This window comes from Thermobia domestica, chromosome 6 (genome assembly GCF_964235325.1).
Source record: "Thermobia domestica chromosome 6, izTheDome1.hap1.1, whole genome shotgun sequence".
Lineage (NCBI taxonomy): Eukaryota > Metazoa > Arthropoda > Insecta > Zygentoma > Lepismatidae > Thermobia > Thermobia domestica.
This window is the reverse complement of record NC_137459.1, coordinates 119,313,903-119,332,080: the sequence shown is the minus strand read 5'-3', so window position 1 is coordinate 119,332,080 and position 18,178 is coordinate 119,313,903. Positions and strand designations below refer to the sequence as shown.

The following is an 18,178-nucleotide window of genomic DNA, read 5'->3' as shown; positions in this document are numbered from 1 at the left end:
CATGATGTGCTGAGACATAACGTCAAGTTTGTAAAATTGCAACCAGCTCGTCATTAAATACTGAAGATGGGTGTAATTTAAAGCCATAAATAAATGTAGGTGTAAAAAGCCACATCCGCAAGAATAAGCATCTTTGGGAACATCAAGTAAAATGACAGTCAAGTCTCGAAACTGCTGTAACAGGAAACGGAATTCTTTAAATTCATGAGGGTTTGTGCTTGGCTCCTTGTATTGGCCAGATGGAAGGAAATAGCTGGACGAAGGGTCTTCCATGGGGGTGTAGGCAGAAAGCCCAACTGACGAAGGGGAAACTAGTACGTCAAGTCATCCAAAAGTTTCAGACCACGAATTCCAAAAAGCCAAGTAGCGTGCTTGATAACGTTGGTACCGGTCTCTAGCTTCCAGTGCAAAAGATGAAGGATGGTAAGTTATAGATTTTACATGAGCAAAATAGTACAGCATCACCCAATAATGGAGCGGCGTACAAGTCCTATTCACTTTAACACACAGGGTGGTGTACAGAAGGCACTGCTCACCAATCATGTCAAGATGATAATGTCCAGTTTGCGTAACGTGGTTAAGTCTGGGGAATCCATAAACAACACATCCATAGTCTAACGATGAGCGGATTAGATTACGATACAGTCGGAGAAGGACAAATACGATCAGGACCCCCAAAAAATATGGAAGACTTTCAGAAGATTGAGTGTCATCCTTAGTGATATAGGAGCTCCTGTAGATGGACTGCCTAAGATTGCTCGGCGATCAAACCGAAGGCCCAGGAATTGGGTGTTGTCAAACAAAAATAAAAGCGTGTATGACCTAGATAAAGATCTGGACGATATACGCAGTTACGTAAGCGACAAAAGTGTATACAAGTCTTATCGATGGAGACAAGAATAAAATCCTGTTCAGAGGGAGCTGCAAATGCCGATCGGCAACATGAGATCAGAGGAGTGAAAATAGTCAGGTCGTCCACACAACATTCCATGATTGGTACTGCAAGCATCTGTCACAGCACCATTCACGGCCACAGCAGAGAATTACACTTAAGACACTGCCTTGTGGAACGTCATTTTCTTGCAAGTGGTCGGAGAGTCTGGACCCTAATTGGACTCGAAAGTAAAAGTCTCCAAGCTCATAGTCTCTTACTTCCAAAATAGATAATTGACACACATTACCGTAACGTCAAGTGGGGTCATACGCCTTCAGAAAATCAAACAGGATGGTGATCAGATGTTGGGTAGCGAAAAGCTTTTTCACAATCGGTAGTGGAACAGAAGTTTCGGAAACCACATTGGAAATTGAAAAGCAAGGCGTTATTTCCCAAACACCATATTAAGTGTGCACTTTGCACCTCCAAAACTTGCACAAACAAATGGTTAAGGCAATTGGCCTATAACTGAAACTGGGCGTGGCCGATTTCCCAGGTTTCAGGATAGATATAAGATTCACCCCAGACATCGGGAAAGAATCCTTCAATGCAGACATGATTACAGATATGTAAAATGTGTGTTTCTATGGCAAGAAGATTGTGAAGCATACCATAACCTATGGAGTCTGATCCAGTGGTGCTAGTGAGCAGTGGTAAGTTCAGCAGCAGTAAAAGGTAAGTCTGATCATTATTTGGTGATGTAAAATTTAAGAGTTTACAGTCTACTCCTGCTTTAACTTGCAGAAAATCATACGAACAACAAGCTGCACTACAAACTGCAACAACATAATTGCTGGCCCAAATCACTGGCAATCCGCTGCTGATTAGTGATCAGTTCATCTTGCACAAGTAGCGCTGAAATGTCGAAGGAAGTTGAATAATCCTGAAGACTACAAACCTTGGAAAAAACAGTACTCATTGAACTACCTGCATTTAAACTAGAGATATAGTCGCGCCAGCTACGTTGGTTCTCTTCTTTAATCAAAAAGGCACGAAGGTGACGAAACCTACAAGAACAGCTTGGCGTATTTCTTCCAACCACCAAGGAACCGTATGTTTTTTGGGAGTATCATCGAACAATAGAACCGATGCATTAATAGCAGCCACAACACTTGCTTGAAAAGTATCAAAGTGTTCAACAGAAAGCTATGGGTTTGGTATAAAGTCAAAGCTGAAGAAAAGAAAAGAAAAAAAAAAACTAATCCACATAGTGGAGATTTTAACGAGATAAATGATTATATTGTATACACGTACCCCAGTGAGAATGGAGAAAGTGATCATTGCCACATACATTATGGTAGACACGTCAGTAAAGATTAATAGCAAGTCGTTGGCTGCAAAGATCCAGACGTGAATACGTTTCTGTGGCAGTGATAAAATGTATTGGACTGCCATCGCTTAATGAGACAAAGTGTGAAGTGTCGAGATAAGCTGCAAATTCTCAACCTTGAGAGTCGGTACGAGTGGAATCCCATAGTTCATGAGTTGAAGTCTCTCCCCACACTACGTAACTGGGAAGTGGGAGCTGGCGATATATGTAATCTACCTAAGCAGATGTAAAAGTTTCAGGCTGTGTGATGTAGATGTTGCAAAAAGTAATTGGCTGTCGAAAACATGGCACCGAAGTTGAAGAAATTAAAGAAACCAAAATTGCTTCATTATGAGAACACGTTCAAGACCATTGAAGTAGCGCCTAACTCAAATTATTCAGACGTTTTAGAGACTTTTTTTTTTCCTAGCAGAGAAGTGCTACAGAAAGTCACGTTACAAAGAACGAAACAATCACTTTGAGATTAATGTGGAAAAAGTGTACATGAGGACTTAAAAAAACTGAAATTTTTAAAATAGCAACTTAAAGATATTTACTCTTTCTCGTGTATTTTCTGAACTACCACTGAAGTTTTAGTTGTTTTTCCTCTCGTATTTTTATAAAGAGTTTTCAACGTTTTATCACATGTTTCGCTGCTGCTGTGAGGACAATATGTTTTGCGCTACAAAACTTAAAATACAGAATAACTTACATGTGTTTGCGCAGGCAGAATGTGGAAGACTGATTTTCAATGCTCCAAACCAAATACAAATGATTTTCAATGCTCCAAACCAAATACAAAGGTAAATTTCAAAACTATGTCTATCTATCGTATCAGTATAGTTTTTTTTTTTTTTATATATATATATATTTTTCAACTTTGCGTAAAACGGAAATATGTCCAAAACGAATAATAGTAATAATAATAATTGGACCCACTGTATTCCGTTTTATACAAATTTCGCTGTATAACGAACTCACCTTTGAAGCACTGTATACTGTTAGAAGTGGACTAGGAATAAGGGCTGTAGTAGACGATACATTAATGACAACACCCTTTCGTCTATCAACCATCTGAGGTAGTACTATCCGAGTCATGTTCGTCAATGCAATTATGTTGACCTTAATGATATCCTGGTAGATCTTTTCCCTGCCAGATAGCTCAAGGAAATAATCTGGATATGGATAACTGATTCCAACATTGTTAACTAAAACACCGACTTCCAGGGTTGAGAGTTCTTTCTCTATCCTTGTGAATATCTCTGGGCCCTCACTGAAGTCCACATCAATCACCTTGGTTCTCACTTTGTACGTTTTTTCTGAAAAAGAAAAGTTTATAGAAAAAAAACATCTATCACAATCAGAGCATACATCCCTTTATTAGTATTTGTAATATACATACGAAACTTAACTTCAAAGCCCTTTGGCCGGCCATAGACTTTGAATTACATGCATTTGTTTCAATCGACATATCTCTGGCTTTCTCAAGACTGCATAACTCCAAGTAATGCACAATGAAAATTGGAACACAAGTAACTGGCTATAGTTTGATTTAAAGATAATTTACCAATATGCTTCTATCACTTTTAACTAAAATTACGGCTTTATACTGAAGAGACCAATTTTATAAGCACGCTACAATACAGTACTAAATGCAAGCTATAATATGACCGTGGTATAGTAAACCAACCCTAATATATATTGCAATAGTTAATCTTGTTGGAAAAAAAAAAAAAAAAAAAAGGTTCGAGTTTTCTTTAAACTAAATACTGCGTTCTATTAAATCTAAATATGATCAAAGTTGTAATAAAGTATTTTTTTGGCACGACTTTCTACTTTACTTTAAATGTCAGGTAGTGAGAAAATTCTGGAAGATGGAAACAGTTATATCTTTTAAGCACATCACATGGGATTTTATAAGATAAAACAATAGATCTTTTAATAAATATGAATAAACATAAGAAAATTTTAAGAACATACCATATGGAAATGAAAATTAAAAGTAATGTATTGTTAGTGACATATGCGGCCCCTACCTCTATTCGATCCCGGGGATTCATACTCTTTCCTCAAATAGAAACTAGCATCCTGTGTTGACCAAATGAGACAGTGACGATGAGAATGAATTAATGGTGGAATGAAGAAAGTGAGAGGAAACAGAAGCCCAGCAAGCCTATGGACATAGTGTTTGTCCACCACAAAGTCCACTTGCGCAAGCTGGGATCACACCGGAGAGCCCATGTACCAGAGGTGAACGCTCTACCACTGAGGCACCGTGGCTCCCTCACCTTAAATAGACACCGATGAAGGTTAAGTTTTACATGGCACCCGAAACAAAGATGTTTTCAGCAGAAATCGAACCAGTGTCAAAAGCTAGCAGAAAGTTCTTAATTATCAACCAGCACTATATAAATAAGTCAATGTAAAGCCATATCCTGCTTTTCTTTGTTTTAATCACACTTCTACTCATAATAGACAATACGCTCACATACGGGAATTTCCAGTAAGAACTTAAAAAAGCGTTCGATACGTAACTCTTCAGAGATGAAAAACTTCATAAAATTATTCTATGAGTTAGATACCACGGTAGAAGTTACTTCCTTGACTAGGAACAAATTCGAAGGTTTCACTTCACTAAATCGGACCACTGTTCAATTATCCGATACCAAACAAAAAAATGTATCTACTCTCTAACTATATAAATTATTATCATTATGGTATCTAAATAAAGTTTGATTTTACACAGTAAGAACGATTTTGGTTAATGAGGAAAAAATATAGTTACAAACACTCGTGTCACATATATCAAGGTCATAGGAAGAATATACAAATAGCTTTAGGTGAAAATTTCTTAATCTCATTAGCAATTCTTTAAAAGAAACCTTGGAGATTGAACATACTACACAATTTTAATGTATTACAAAATATACTAATTTATTACACAAGATATATTAACCAAAAAAGGGGGTATTTAAAAAAATAAAAAATCAAACAAAATCGTATTATTGTGTAAAACATTATGCAATTGCAAACAGATTTAAGGCCTTACCGATTTCCGTTGCTAGAGTTTCAAGTTTGCTCAAGGATCTGCTAATTAACACAACATCCATCCCACGCTTTGCAAGCTACAACAAATAGGAATCAAAAAATTAATATTTTCTTACTCCATAACTTGAAAAATATGCACTTTCATCTAAAAACTTTGATGTCTAAGTAAGTGTATCCCCTTTATACCATTCTCAATTTTACTAAATACAGAAGTACTTTATCTCTGAATAATATAATAATAATAATATTACAAAGACTTTTAGAATATTAAACAACGACTGTGATAATTATATTTTACAAAATGACTTATGCACAGTAAATTATTGTTGAAAAAAATAATTCATTAGAAATTAACTGTGAAAAAGCTAAGTACAAGGTTTGTCCAAGAAGTAATGAGACTGGTCGCCGCACTTCGCTCCAGTCGCCGCCAGAGTGCTCTCAATGGGTGGTATCGGTGATGTGTCTTACCTAAGCATCGCACCGCGCGGCAGTCGCTTCTGAGCAGTGAAAGAATGAGGATCGATCGTTGAGCAAAGTGTTTTATTTCCTTTTGGTCACAGGATAAAAAGCGAAAAATGGAGTGGACGATAGAGCAGCGATACGCCCTCAAATTCTGCGTTCGCTTGGTCAAAACTGCTTCAGAGACTCTTGTCTTGATTGAGCAGGCCTACGGAGACAATGCCATGTCGAAAGCCCAGGTTTTTCGCTGGCATAAGGACTTCAAAGACGGGCAGGAGATAGTTGAGGACAAAGATCGATCTGGACGCTCTTCGATGAGTTCTTCGGATGAAAACGTGTCAAAGGTGAAAGAACACTTGGACTCTGAATCAGCGGTTGACTCTGCGATTAAAAGCTGAACATCATAACATGTTCAACTCAACGGTACACGTAATTGTAACCGAGAATTTGAACGTGAGAAAAGTTTGTGCAAAATTGGTTCCAAAAGTGTTGATGAACAAAAGCAACGACGAGTTGACGTGTACCGTGAAATGGTGGAGGTTGTGGAAGGTAAAGCAGGTTTTTCCTCTTTCTCAAATGAAAACCGCCTTGAAAGGTCGCCGTTTCAATGACGTTGCCACCATCCAGAAGGCCGTAAACAAATCTTTAAAAGGTATTTTGGAAGCTGACTTCCAGGGAGGGTATGAATCATGGAAATCGCGTTGGCAGCGGTGCATCGACGCCCAAGGGAGTTATTTTGAAAAAATTTCAAGAATTGTTAAAATCAGATGAATAAATTCCTGTTTATAGACCCAGTCTCATTACTTCTTGGACGAACCCTGTATATCATTCACAAGCAAAACTATATTATGCCTGAAAATTTAGAAGCATTATAGTAACAATAAAGAACAAATTAAATATGAAGGTAACATAGTGACAAGTGAAAACATGTAAATGATACCTGCGAGTGTCAAGGAAAGCAATATATATCTTATGCTCAATCAATGGCCCGATTTTAAAAATGATAGGTTAGACATTTGTTAGATTTAATCTAGAACTTGGTAGAGTAGTAACGAACGCTAAATTCAATATACTAATGAAGAGAATAAAAGTGGTACAAAAAATGCCTGATTAGATTACTCTCTTACATTGTTTTTAAAGAATTATTATTCATATAATTTGAAGAAAGTTTGGTTAAATACTGGAGACTACTGACACAAAATATACGAGTAAAGTACTGAATTGCAGTACTAGAAATATATCAACATAAGTTGCACTAAATTCAAATGTAAATATTAGGACAATTTTCAAAATCTTACAACTTGAACAACATATACTAGAAATTGCATTATATGATTATATGCAATATTTATATATAGTGTGTTGATATACCTAAGAGTGAAAAACTTTGAAAAGGTCGACTAATCTCTTTAAACGGATGTTAAATGAAAAAGCCACGTTTCAAGTTTAGCAAGCTGTTCGAACGGAACGAAAGAGCAGGCAAAGATGATACTGGAAGCGCGCATGTGAAGGAGCCCAGGACACGCCGAATCAGTTTCCTAACAATGCTATGTTGTTGGTATGGCAATGGTCCAAGGAGACAGTTTGCTGAACTGGAAACATAGGGTACCTTACCAACGTAGAGCACAAACAGCTAATGTGATTGGAAAAAAATCCAGTTCTAGATTATGAATTATTATTATTATTTTCTTAAGCCAACAACTTTCCTCACTTTTCGTCATTTTATTCATAACAGAGTTCACGTACGGTCCAGAACTTTTGATTCACCCAGTATATATAGACGCCAACTTACAGTTTCCTTGTTAATTGTATACCAAACAGTACGGAACCATGGATGACTGACGTTCAGCATATTCTTAACCGTTAGAATGCATTAAAAACTTCTCACACACCATTCAAGGAGAGTACTCATTAAATTGAAAGGAGGTGGGCACAAAGTGAATGATGAAAAACAATATACTGCGAATTAATAAAAAAAAATAAAAATGAAACGTATAGAACAAAAGAGTAATAACATCAAAAATTAACAGCACGTCTCATAGATAAAGTAAAGAAGTAATACTCACGGCTTCTGCATATGCTTTTCCAATTCCATCCGTGCAACCCGTTACCACTGAAAAAAAAATTAAAACTTATACAAAACTTGTAAAAAATATGTTAAACTAGACTATCATGTAGTAAGGAAATACAGACATAAATCCTAACTGTACATAAAACTCCTTTGAATAATAATAAATAATAATCCAAGTGAAAATATCAAGCTAATTATCTAGTGCTGGGCTGTTGTTTCTTCGGTTTAAAAAGAAAACAACCTTACTTCAAATTAACTCTTCCTTGTAATTTTACTGGATTCAATATTGCACCTTATTGACCCCAGATAAATAACTTCACAGTCCACCTGTGTTTCATTCCCTCGACAACCACCTCTGCGGAAGATCCTTTGCAAATAGAGACCTGCAGAACACACTCACGGACTTCTTTTAATCCACGACTGCCGTGATTTATCACCAGGGCATTGTGCAGGAACGTTGGCAAAAGGTGTTGGTTGCTAATGGCGATTACTTCGAAACTTAAAGGGACGTACCCTTCACTGTATTGCTTTCTTTATGACTGCTCTAGAACGGCAAGAACTATTTTGGTTACCTTGTATATAAGCTAAATAACTCCTAAACGAACATAATGAAAATGTCCACGGAAATAAAACATAAATAAATAAAATCAGATAAAAATAAAAGGACGCAGTGCATTGAGCAGTAAACAGTATCAGAACAACAAAGCTCACGGAAACACAGAGTGCAGAGACAAAATTTCTTTAGAACACGCTTTGTGGCAAGAAACGCCGAAGAAACCATTATCATTTTTGCCATGTGGTAGAAGCAAAACCAACCAGCACACGAATTAAACCACAAGACTCAAAATATTTCCCGCAAAATACACTTAGAAACGTACTTTCGAGGGAAACTAACGAACAACATGCATATGTGCTTTCGATAAAATTTTCTCAGTGATCATTCATCGGGATGTGCCACTTGAACAATAAGGTAGAATGCAACAATACAGACAGCCTAACCATCCCCAATGGTCTAGTGGCTAGCGAGCGCGACTTTGGTGCACAAAGTCCCGGGTTTGATTTCTGATGGGAAAACTTACAATTTGGTGATTCGGATTCCACCTTACAATATAGGAACACATCTTATAGATGCTGAAAAGCGATGCTAAACTACGAACACGAACTATTACTATTTTACTGTCCTATGAATCTTAATGATTTTTCACGATTTCGAATCTTAAGAATAAAACATTACTCAAAATGCCACTTTTGCGATATAACCGTACGAACGCTGTAGTTTGATTCTCATTTCAGTGAAACTATCGAAAAGCTGACACTCGCGGAGGATTACTTTACTGGCCAATTTTAGTTCAGCATTCCTCTAGCAGCGAGGCTATACACATAAGACATGTGAGCCTACACTAGCTTCTTGTGGAATCCGAACAACGTGAGATCCCACCTGGAATCGAATTTGGGCCTCCCACGCCAAAGACGCGTACGCTAACAATACACCCTTTGATATAAAATCTCACTATATTCTTTCTTAAGCCTTCAATGCAAAACTGGTTTCCAATTACACTTGCAAATTTGTTCAATAAATAACCTCACAGGGATCACCTGCACCAATACAACACGATGATAGCAACTGCAATAAGTATTGAAATCGATAAAGGTGTAGGAGAGGGCGTAAAAAAAACGGTAGCCAAGGAGGACGGCCACAGAACAAACCTGAGGTCTTCGAATGCTAAGAGCAATAAGCACTTATCTTCAAGTAGCATCTTTTCACCCATGTCGAATAATCAATATCGAGAGTACATAGTTCGCGAGATTACATCGTGAAAGTGAAAATTAATCTTCACTGAGCATGCATTTAATACAGAAACGCAAAGATATGCTGGAAGGATCTATATTTAAAAATACTTTTTTTTTTCTTTTTCATTTGTTTGTCTTCTACTCGAGGCCGTAAGGCAGGTTCACAAACATCAGCACATGATATGGCAGTTGGCCGCCAGTCCACTTTGAACAGTGTTCTTTCGAATGCAACTGAGATGTCTGCTTTGCCGAATATAATTTCAGTGCACCCACTACACAGTGTATGAATTAACTGCCAATAGAATTCAAAAATAAATATTTAATTGTATTAATGCAATAACTAAGTTTTAGTTAAGACAGACATTTAATGTATTCCTGTGTTACCTACTCCTAACTTTAACCATCCTGTTCTCTAGGCTAACTCTTACAGCACCGCGAATTGCGAATTAGGCCTAAAGTTTGAAAATATCCGTTAAGTTACTGAGTCAAACCCGGAACCCTTCGAAAGCGAAATACACTAACCACACACTAATGAGTAATGACTTTTCAGTTATTTGGAATCACTGAAATAAGAATCAAACCGAGAAGGACATAGATGGGATTGAGTATGACCATAACTTGTGTGATAATTCCACTGCTACTATTATAGCCCTTATTGTATGATTGCCTAATACTGTAATAAATTCTGAAGGTCACGAAAGAAATAATAATAACATACAGCACGCTCATGTATTATCTTTAAAAGTAGAGGAAAAATATATAATGCAACTGACAATATCGCACAGTTTCATCGGCGGTATTTGCCAATTCCTCATATTTCATGATCACCGGAACAGCGAATATGCTGACTCTCAAATATCATGAAGAGAAGTGATGGCGATGATAATCATCAGTTACTGAAGGCCAGTTAGAAACATGACCCATACATGATATTCTTAGTGACCTAAGATTTACAGTTTAATTCGGCTTATGCTACGCATGAAAAAGAAAATTGATTTTCACAAAGAAGTCAGTGAAATATTTACAGCTTGTCGCCTTAAACACAATCCAAATATACGAAAGAACAAGGACTTGAGCAACGTGAACCTGACCAGAGGCAGCTCTTGAGTGAAGACATACATACATACATACATACACATAAATAAATAAAGCCACAAGCTATAAGAGAAGAAAATTTCTTGTATATAGCTTGTAGCAATAAAATGTGTACTTATCTTGGTTTGTATCAATAGAACTTTATTTTGTTAACAATGTGATTTCCCTCAAAAAGCCGCCATTCAGCTAGACATTTCGAAAATCAAAGAGTAAACAAATACAAAAATACGAAAGTAGAAACGCAGAAATTAAACCCTCGATGATCTATGGGATAAGATTCATTATTTCAGCATTATTATTAAGTACTAGCAGACTGCCTGTTCTTCGTATGGGGAGAATGCTTTAATTTTGTACATAAAGAACAATGGAGGTTTGAATTTAAATGGGATCGGGATGCCACTGTTAATTCAGCGACCCCGAAAACTATGGATTCCACACTAGAATTTCTTATCTTCGAACATGTCTAAGTATCTTCACCTCCCCCTCTTTGCACTGTCGAATTGAAACGATAAAAAACGCAGACCCCAACATCAAATTAGATTCTGCCTTTCGGCAGATCCTGGAACTAATGAGGTTTTTCTTTTTCTTTTTTCAATTTTTAGATTTGGGCCTGGAAATGATTCTTCCACTTCTTTAGATCTTCAGCCTCCTTTAAATCCCAACATTTTCTTCTATTTTTCAAATCATTGACCAGTTGTGTTCTTCTTCCTATTCCTCGCTTTCCTTCCATCTTTCCTTCTGTGGCGGCGTGAAAAAAACAATTCCTTCGCAAGCTGTCTCCAATCCAATTGGCCTTCCTAAAAAGGCTAGTGGCTAGAAGCGTCCTCTTCTCTCCTATCCCTTTTAAAACGTTTTATCTTCTCCATACTCCTCCAATACCACATTTCTTCTCTTACTGCTGTAATGACCAAGTCTGAACCAATGAAGTCCAATGCTCCGTATATAGCACTTGAACAAACACGCAACGTCAATACGGTTTCTAGACATCCTTTTGTAACTGGACGTGTCCCCTGCTTTGGACCCTAAAAGTGATGCAGGCAGGTTTTTAAAAAAACGCGGAAATGTTCTCTATTCCTTCGAGGTACAGTTTTAGACAACAACTACTACGATATATATAATCTTTGAGTTTTACCTACCACGGTTATGCCGGTTAGGCTAAAGGAGACTATGATGCAGAAGTAATGAATGAAAGGGGAATGAAGAAAGTGGGATGAAACTGGAGAGCCCCGAGGAAACCCACACACACAGCGTTTGTCCACCACAAAGCTCATTTGGTGCGGGCTGGGATCGAATCAGGGGCCTCAAGCACAAGAGGTGAACGCTCTATCACTGATTGTGAGCCACCGCGGCCCTACTTTTAATACTGTTTGAATGTTTTCCAACGAAATAAAGCACATCCAAAGAAACTGGTATTGTAAACGTTCACTTTGTGTAAACTATACTTTCTTGCTACGCAACTAACAGACTTTTTAGACTTCACGAAAGGATTTGTATTAGTTAACAAGTTTTTTTTTTTTTTCCCGCAAGGTTTGTAATATGGTAAGCGCATACTAATAACAATTACTTCCAATATAATTAATAATTTTCTTGAAACGCAGGTAAAGTATTCTCTTATTGATCTTATACCTCAAGATTTTGAGGTTCACCCGGATTGCGAGGTCGGCCGCTAAGCCAATGACGGAAATAGAAAAAATAGGAGTAGTCGATCTCAGATCGACCAAAACGCTATCTCTCCACTCCGTAGCATTTTCACGAAAGTCCACGGCCCTAATTCTCAAACTACCAGTCTGGTAGTACCAGTATGAAATTTCTGAAAATCAAATATTTTACGATTGCATATAACATAAAACCATGGCAAATTAGTATTTAGAAATGAGTTTTCCTATTATTCTAGTGTTTCTGCTTAAAGACACTTTACGACTTGTTAAAAAACATTACAAGACTAATAGTCGATAAATCGACCCCAAATCGTCGAAGACGGGATGCGAACGAGAATTTGCTGGCACGTATACAGGAATTACCGTTCCCCCACTAGTTCCAGTTCCGGCCTACGAATTGCAAAGAACAACGAAAGGATGCGAATGATTCTAATATGCTGGGATAGCTTGTCCGAACTTGCGAACAGAGCGTCGTCATCTGCAGTAAAAGCAGTGCAGCTTTCAGGACGGAAAAGTTATACAGAAGCAATGTTTCGGGAAAAGAGTACATAAAGTGTAAATATATAATTTAGAATAGATTAAAATAAACGAATTAGTATTTCGTTATATCCATTTGATTAAAATATATACTATGTCTGAATTCAATACTGTTGGTAGTGCTACACCATTCTTGTTAAAATACCACAGGTTATATTAATTATCAGCTATGCCGACATTATAATGCAATATAATGAAGAGGGCAATGACGTCTTCATGGTAGTTTAGAAGAAACAACCCCACACACGGAGTACAAATTCCTTTATTGGCAGTTAAATGGTTGATTAATTGATTGAAAGGGTGTTGGCTGGGCGCGTCGACAGCGAGGTTGTTTGTATCCTTCTGTGACACAAAACAAGAAAGAAAGCCCCATATCCTAGAAAAAATGACAAATTCAAAGGGTCATTCCATTTAGGAGATAAAATGCCATAGCATTTAAGAAATGTGCGAGCTCAACACACAACGCAAAGACTGGTTATTAAAAAAAAAAAAAAAAAAAAAAAAAAAAAAAAAAAAAAAAGCATCCTTCTACTCCATGACAGCTTGGAAATAGGTAAACACACCTGAGGCCTCCCTTAATTAGTAGTGAATATGACACTGCAGAATGGAAAAGATAGAAAGCAAATGCTATAATAAGAATAAAATTAACATGACAACACAGGAGCATTGGACAAAATGAGAAATTAATTAAAATGGGAAAAGCTCTCACAAAGCAGTGAAGAAGCATGCTACAGGAATGAAAAAAAAAGAAAAAAAAAATCACCTGGGCATCACCAACGAAAGTAAGCTGATCTGTAGGCAGTCCAAGGTAGGCTTGCTCAGGAGCAAGATGTAGACATTGTACGAGAAGATAGCAAATAGTTAGCAATGCACCACAAAGGGCACAGGAAGGGCATTCTGGCCACGCAACATGGGTGAGTCGACCATGCCCAATACGTAAGCATGCTAATCTTCATTTTAGCCGTGAAGTACGGGAACTTATGGCCCAACACCAAACAGTTTAAACGACACTTATACCGGCAGAGCATGACAGAAACTGCAAATAACTTATTTCTAATTAACTGACACTGTTAGTTAATACGTTGTTATCGCAGTCTCCCAAGCTTATGATACGAATTTGAAGTATAAAATATCACAGTGAATCTTGAAAGAGGCATGATGATGTAACTTGCCTTCCACTGAGGCGCAACGTAAGAGGGGACAACGTGCATTTTACATGTAAATGGGCAATGTCGGTTGGCATGTCTCAACTGAAATTATGTCTTGCCTCCATCCTAGTTTTTTTTTTTTCTCCTTGAAGATCGCGAAAATTAAACTACTCAGTAATATGTGCTTGCCTATACTTTCCCCTAGTGAAAGAACATTTTCAAATAAATTATGGTGCCGTCGGTTCAAACAATGAACTGAGCAAGATGGGAGACTATCTGATGTCATTTGATGAGATTACTCAGTACTTAATAAGAAATTCATGAGGAGAAATATTAATGTATTTCTTTCTTATTTCTCAAAATAAAATAGAGATGGGAATGTTCAGTGTATTAAACATGTCTTGGCTTCAATTTTGAGTATGCATTCTTCAAATAATAGTAAAAATGACTCAGCAGAAATAAATTCAGAATAGGACAGTGAACTCGCAAACAAGAATACTTACACGAGTCTCATTCCACTTTCGTACGAAATACATTTTATGAAAATCTCATGAAGTTAAAAGCATAAACTACACATCCTCCTCCTCCTCCTCTCAGATATGCATCATCCTTTTACTATCCTTTCTGGTCTGTCTTAAGTAAGCTATGTAAAGTGTTTAGAAAAATTAATATGGCGAGTCACATTCGTGTCAAGTAGGAACTGGACACACTTGAATGCCGAAACTAAACTCCCGGTCACAATAGAGTATGCTGTTACGAACCCTGGAAGTTAATAACCTATCAGCCGGCGATATAAGTTAAGGACCCGTGGTTAGCAAACCAAGTCTTCCCGCCGTCATTGCTGAATTTTCCTGACAAAAAGTGTGCTACTTGTTATGTTATAAACTGTCCTAACAACGCTGGGCGAATGACGCACTATAGAGATCGTCTGATTTTCCTGCAACTTAAACATACCTATCTAAAGATTGATCAGACTTTAGCGTTGAGAGGGCATTGCCATTACTCTTCTACAGCAGAATTCAATGAAAATATTAGTGAACAGAAAAATGTGTGTACTCAGATCCTACAAACATCTTTCATATCACAGAAGAAATATACTCGCTTTATGAAATAATATAGTAAACTATAAACAATATGACAATGGAGGAGAAAAAAAAAAGCTTTATGGTACGGCACTTAACACTTTCCAAATTCTCAGTAGAAACCTTCTATACCTCTGTCCACCCTAAAAATCCAGCCAGTCAGCAGTCGGAACCGACAATCCACAGACTCCCTACATTATTTCTATACGTATCCCACAGTTGCTATTTCATAACTAATGAAACTATCTAGTAGTCCCACGATATTATATCGAATATTTAAAACCGCCCACCTGCACCGAAATTTGAGCCTGAAGATCATGCGTATCAATGGCAAATGAGCACACTTACAAGGCTGCCAACGGGTCCAGTCTCACTCCTATACCTCGAATCAATCGTGAGTGTAAGAAATGAGGGTACAACAGAAAGAATGCCGAATCAGTGATTCCATAGTATTTGAATTGAAAGATTCACACAGAGAAACCATAAATGATCCACATGGGCGTGTCATATGAAGAATATATTACGGAAGAAAAAGTAGGCATAACCATAGTATAATCGTTTTACGCAGAGACTTTTGGAACAGTCTGTACTGGAAAAAAAATTACTAGAAACATTTTAACAACAAAACCAAAACTAACCTCGATCATTGAAATCAGCCCATAAAAACACTCGAAAAAGAAGTCAATTCCCTAGATGGCACACCTGTTCTTTTTTTAAAATGACATTAGGTAATCTAAATGAACTGGGTTAGTGCAGAATATAATCAAACGGATGGCAGCTTCTGCAATGTTGAACACTATGCCTCTTGAAACGGTGAGTAAATGTGCTATCTATGTTTATCCCATTAAAGAACACTAAATAAACTATTTTTTTTAAGGCAAATGTTTAGCAGAAGGGGCCCAGAAGGACGTAAATATATATATATATATATATATATATATATATATATATATCAAATTTAGAGGAGAAATGGAAGATGCAAGTACTTAGACCTAACTAACCTAACAAAATCTAACCAAAAGTAACGAAATATTAAGTGAAATTTTATTTTATTTTTTTGAAAATTATGCTGGACCCCTACCGTACACTAATATAATCTAACAAAGTAACCGAAACTAACCCAACCTGACCTAATGTGAATAGAAACTACCGAAATTGTAACGTACTTTAGAAAAAAAATAAGCTGGACCCCTTTTATTAAACATTGTCCATCATATTACCCAAGAACCACGAAATCGAAAACTCATGGCGTAATTGCTCGTCAGTTCATTACACGGACTTTTTTTTTTAAGCGCGTATGCGAACAACCCCCACATACGAAACTACCCTTGCACTAAAACCATGAGTGACAGGGTAATTCACTAATATGAAAAGTGCATTAATAAATAAGAAATTAAGTAGAACACATCCTGAACAATACATTTAGGCCTATGTAAAGTATAGATCACATCCTGTGCATTCATAGGAATAAATGACAAAGAAAAAAAAATAGGTCGAAGTTAATACCTACCTATATCAGATATATATACTTACACAAACAACTAACTGCGTAGTTTCTTTATTTTGACTATCAAATATTTAACTATGAAATGTAAAATCAGATTAATTACGCTATACCGTTATATGTCCTACTATTCTACTTACCGGCCCATTGTCCAGTCTTCGAAACATCAATATTCATATTCAGTGCTGGTGCTATGAGAGACTGATAAACAATTTTGAAAAGGGCTCGAAATAGTTGGAACCCCAATACAGACATGCACACTATTCCTACTTTTTCCAGTGTTGTAAGCATGATGATAATTTAAATAAAGGTTTATACGAACAGTTTCCAAGTTTACCTCACAGAAACTGATTTTTAAATTGCAAAATCACAATTTTCCCACAGTTTGTTTTCTATAGAAATAAAATTATATCATAGTCACATCCACTGTTCACTATATTTAATTTTTAAAAACTAATAAATTACACTTCACTCATTCACACACCCCAGCGCCTGTCACACTAATCTCCTTCCGTTGAAATGATCTTGTTTTCTGCTGGCCTACTGCTTCAGGCAGCCAGCCACAGCGAAGAGCACCGACCTCTATCAGCGAACGACTGTCATGGCTTCGTTTCGTTCAATGCGCAGGTAGTATGCGTAAGTCGCTTGCAGGCTAGCCAACTGTCAACTTTGACCGTACAAGAAAAGTGTTTTCACCCTTTATGCTGGTGTACGGTCCAAGTACTGGATAGGGCGTTAAATGTGTGGTCCAAAATAAAGAAGCTCAGGTTTATTGTACTGTTAAAATATAGCTAAACAACGATGTTGTATTTCATATACTCTAAAATATGTATAATATTATGTTTCTGAAGTTCAAATCAGTGACATCACCGATAAACTCCTTCAGTGTGGGGGCTGCGATAACTCAATGTTAGAGCGTTCACATCTGGTGCGTGAGGTCACTGGTTTGATTCCAGCTCGTACCAAGTAGACTTTGTGGTGGACAAACATCGTATGCGTCGGTTTCCTTATGGTTTTACCGTTTTCTCTCACTATTTTCATTGCACCATTTTACTCATTCTCATCATCATCGTCACATTTAGCCTACATGATATAAACGTGGGACGTAAAATTGAAAGATTTCATTTCATTTTTCCTTCGGTGTGGGACACCCGGTCTTGATTTCCGATGGGAAAATGAAATGAAATGAAATCTTTGAGTTTTACGTCACACGTTTATGCCGGTTAGGCTAAAGGAGACGGTGGTGATGAGTAATAAATGAAAATGGTGGAATGAAGAAAGTGGGAGGAAACGGGAGAACCCCGAGAAAACCCACGCACACGGTGTTTGTCCACCACAAAGTTCACTTGGCGGGGGCTGGGGATTTCCGATGGGAGTTCATGTGGTCTGGACCCCACGTTAAACTATAGATCTACGTCTCATATGGCGTCGGAGCTGAAAAAGGACGCTAAAAACCAAACTAACAACCAACAGATAAGCTCTCTAATATAGTCCTATTTTTTCTACGTTATTGGCGAATGTTCATGATGTATTTTAATTTAA

The 18,178-nt window shown here is 37.2% G+C and overlaps 1 protein-coding gene across 1 annotated transcript in view; it reads right to left on the bottom strand.

The window, feature by feature from the left end:
* LOC145688170 (very-long-chain 3-oxoacyl-CoA reductase-like) overlaps positions 1–17,245 on the bottom strand; it is a 34,798-nt gene extending 17,553 nt beyond the window's left edge. The window contains exons 1-4 of the mRNA XM_081762010.1: positions 16,777–17,245; positions 7,817–7,863; positions 5,293–5,368; positions 3,225–3,562 (exon numbers count right to left, since the gene is read on the bottom strand). Coding sequence (XP_081618136.1) covers positions 3,225–3,562; positions 5,293–5,368; positions 7,817–7,863; positions 16,777–16,927 — 612 coding nt within the window. The 5' untranslated portion in view covers positions 16,928–17,245. The remainder of the gene's footprint in view (positions 1–3,224; positions 3,563–5,292; positions 5,369–7,816; positions 7,864–16,776) is intronic.
* Between the last annotated feature and the right edge of the window lie 933 nt (positions 17,246–18,178).